The sequence below is a fragment of the Penaeus vannamei genome, chromosome 20, assembly GCF_042767895.1.
Source record: "Penaeus vannamei isolate JL-2024 chromosome 20, ASM4276789v1, whole genome shotgun sequence".
In the NCBI taxonomy this organism is placed as follows: Eukaryota; Metazoa; Arthropoda; class Malacostraca; order Decapoda; family Penaeidae; genus Penaeus; species Penaeus vannamei.
In genome coordinates, this window is record NC_091568.1 from 2521352 (window position 1) to 2523851 (window position 2500).

Sequence of the window (2500 nt, forward strand, 5' to 3'; positions counted from 1 at the left end):
AGAGAGAGAGAGAGAGAGAGAGAGAGAGAGAGAGAGAGAGAGAGAGAGAGAGAGAGAGAGAGAGAGAGAGAGAGAGAGAGAGAGAGAGAGAGAGAGAGAGAGAAGGAAACAATTCAATTTAACAAAGAAATAGTGGCCGACAGACACGCAAAATATTTTGTCATTTGTCATATTCCCAGCCTAAGAAAATACAAACTATAAATAAAAAGCTAAAAAGAGTAAAAAGAGAAACAAAACGACCAAAGAAAAAAACGAAACAAAATCACCAGAGAGAACCACGAGAACGAAAAGAAGGGGGAGATACAGGCGCTCGATAAGAAGAACAAGGAAAATGGGGGAGAGAAAAACGCTTAATACGAACGGTGGGCGGCATCGACGACCGCGCGCGAGAGAGAGGGGCGGTCGTGCGGGCGGCCTGAGCTCAGTGCCGGGTGGGACAGTGAGGAGAACGGGTCGGAGAAGCGGTGGTGGGCGTGAGCAGGAGCGAGGGGACGAGAGCAGGGCGACAACGTGGAGAAAGGGGGAAAGTGGAAGTGTTCGTCGACGGGGTTTGGTTGTGGAGGGGAAGAGGGGTGGTTGTCGATCGTGATGGGCTGTGTAAGGATTTTTTTTGGGGTGGTTTTAAGGGGGGGGATATAGCGTGGTGGTCTTTATCGTTGTGTTTTGTCAGGGTAAGGGGGCAAGTCTTCCATTCCGATCGTGATTATTGCTTATCAGTTTCTCGTGTGAAGAACGTGAACACCCGTCATAACGAATTACTCTCATTAACATCTTTCCTCAATTACCTGATCAAAATATATAATTATTTTTAATCGATCGTTATTGAGACTGGTTACTTGACGTTGCCCAAGTGTGAATTACCACATGGGGGCAACATAACGTAACTTTGATGAAAACCACATCTCAGGTTGGATCTGCTAAAAACCGGATGTGATGCAGACATCTGCGTGGAGTAATTATTCACTCTGAAAGCATATGTTTAAAAAATATTGATGTAAAGACAGGGGGTTACAAATAGTTTATTTTTACGAGAAATTTGTATTTAGATATAAAGACAAAAGAAAAAAGAATGAGTGAAGTAATTGCAAGTGTGAACTTGTGTAGAATAAACTATTGTAATGGGCAAATTGATGCTAACATAAATTGCAACCATTAGTGTTAACTTATTTTTATCCATTTAGTTCCGCAATTTTGGTTACGTGGATTTAATATATCCAAGTCGACTGAGCACAGTAAATTGCGTTTGTTAACCTATGGAAAAGAAAAATGAATGTTCCACTTGTTGACTTTGACATAATGCCTACCTCCGTGAAGATACAATAAAGTAATTAATGAATAAATAGATAGGTAAATACATAAATAGAAATGTGAATAAATAGATGAATAAGTGAATAATGTGCAAGACCTTTCCGACGAGTAATATTTATAACGTGTGCATGTTCGCGGTTTGGTGCTTCTCCCACAAAACCTAAACAGGAAGATTGCTGACCCTAAATGAACAATATTAAAGGTCAGTCCGTAGCACAATGACCTGATGTTTCTGGTTCTACCGAAATAGAGCTTACCTGAAGGAAAATGACCTGGGAGGAAACGAATTTTTCATTTAGAGTCGAAATTGTGACCTAACACCGAAAGAGTAGCGCCTTGAGTGTGCTACGGGGACTGACCGGAGAGCATGACCTTATCTTGGCCAACGAGGAGGTCTTCTGATGCCCTCAGGTGACCTTAGCACATAGGTGACCTGGCGAGTTCGTGACGCATTCCCCAAGCAAGAGAACCAAGAATGAGTCAAGTGTGAGTCAACCGAGGGGCAGAGGTGAGTCCGAGAGAGTCCGAAAGCGACTCAGGCAAGATGAGTGACGACGACGAGATCATCGAGGTCAGGGACATCCGTGACCTCCGACCTCGGGTCAAGGCGTCGCTCTCTGGATGGGGGTCACACGCGAGCTTCCACAGCGTGCGGCTCGACTCTAATGACAGGTCAGTTACAGGCGTATTTGGGTGTGTGTGATCGTATGTGTGTGTTTGTTTGTGAATGAATGTACGTGTGCGTGTGTGTGTGACCGTATGTGAGTGTGCGTGTACGTATTTGTGTGTGTGATCGTATGTGTGTGTTTGTTTGTGAGTGTACGTGTGCGTGTATGTGTGTGTGTGACCGTATGTGAGCGTGCGTGTGCGTATTTGGGTATGTGTGACCGTATGTGTGTGTTTGTTTGTATGTGTACGTGTGCATGTGTCTGAATGAACGAATAAGTATATATACATATATGCGTTCGTGCGTATCTGCACTTATGTAGAACCAAAATATCCCTTTATACATACATTCACCAATGATCATAAATAAATAAATAAATAGATAAATAAAAATACGTGGCCGATGTTCGCTTCCAAGTCCTCCGAGTCACACTCACTCTCTCCTTCAAAGGAACGTGTGAGAGTCAAGATGTTTTCGCGATCAAAGACCGGTGGGTGGGGGGGCGGGGGGTGGGGGGTGGTAGGT

General features: G+C 44.0%; 1 protein-coding gene across 20 annotated transcripts in view; it reads left to right on the forward strand.

Annotated features, from left to right (window-relative positions):
* The window catches only part of SLO2 (slowpoke 2), a 585082-nt gene that overhangs the window by 148232 nt on the left and 434350 nt on the right, over positions 1–2500 (forward strand). The window contains exon 1 of one of the 20 annotated variants that reach the window (XM_070134685.1): positions 1217–1980. The exons of the other annotated variants lie outside the window; for them this stretch is intronic. Coding sequence (XP_069990786.1) covers positions 1853–1980 — 128 coding nt within the window. The 5' untranslated portion in view covers positions 1217–1852. Of the gene's footprint in view, positions 1–1216; positions 1981–2500 lie in introns of those variants that run through there. 20 annotated transcript variants of the gene reach the window in all.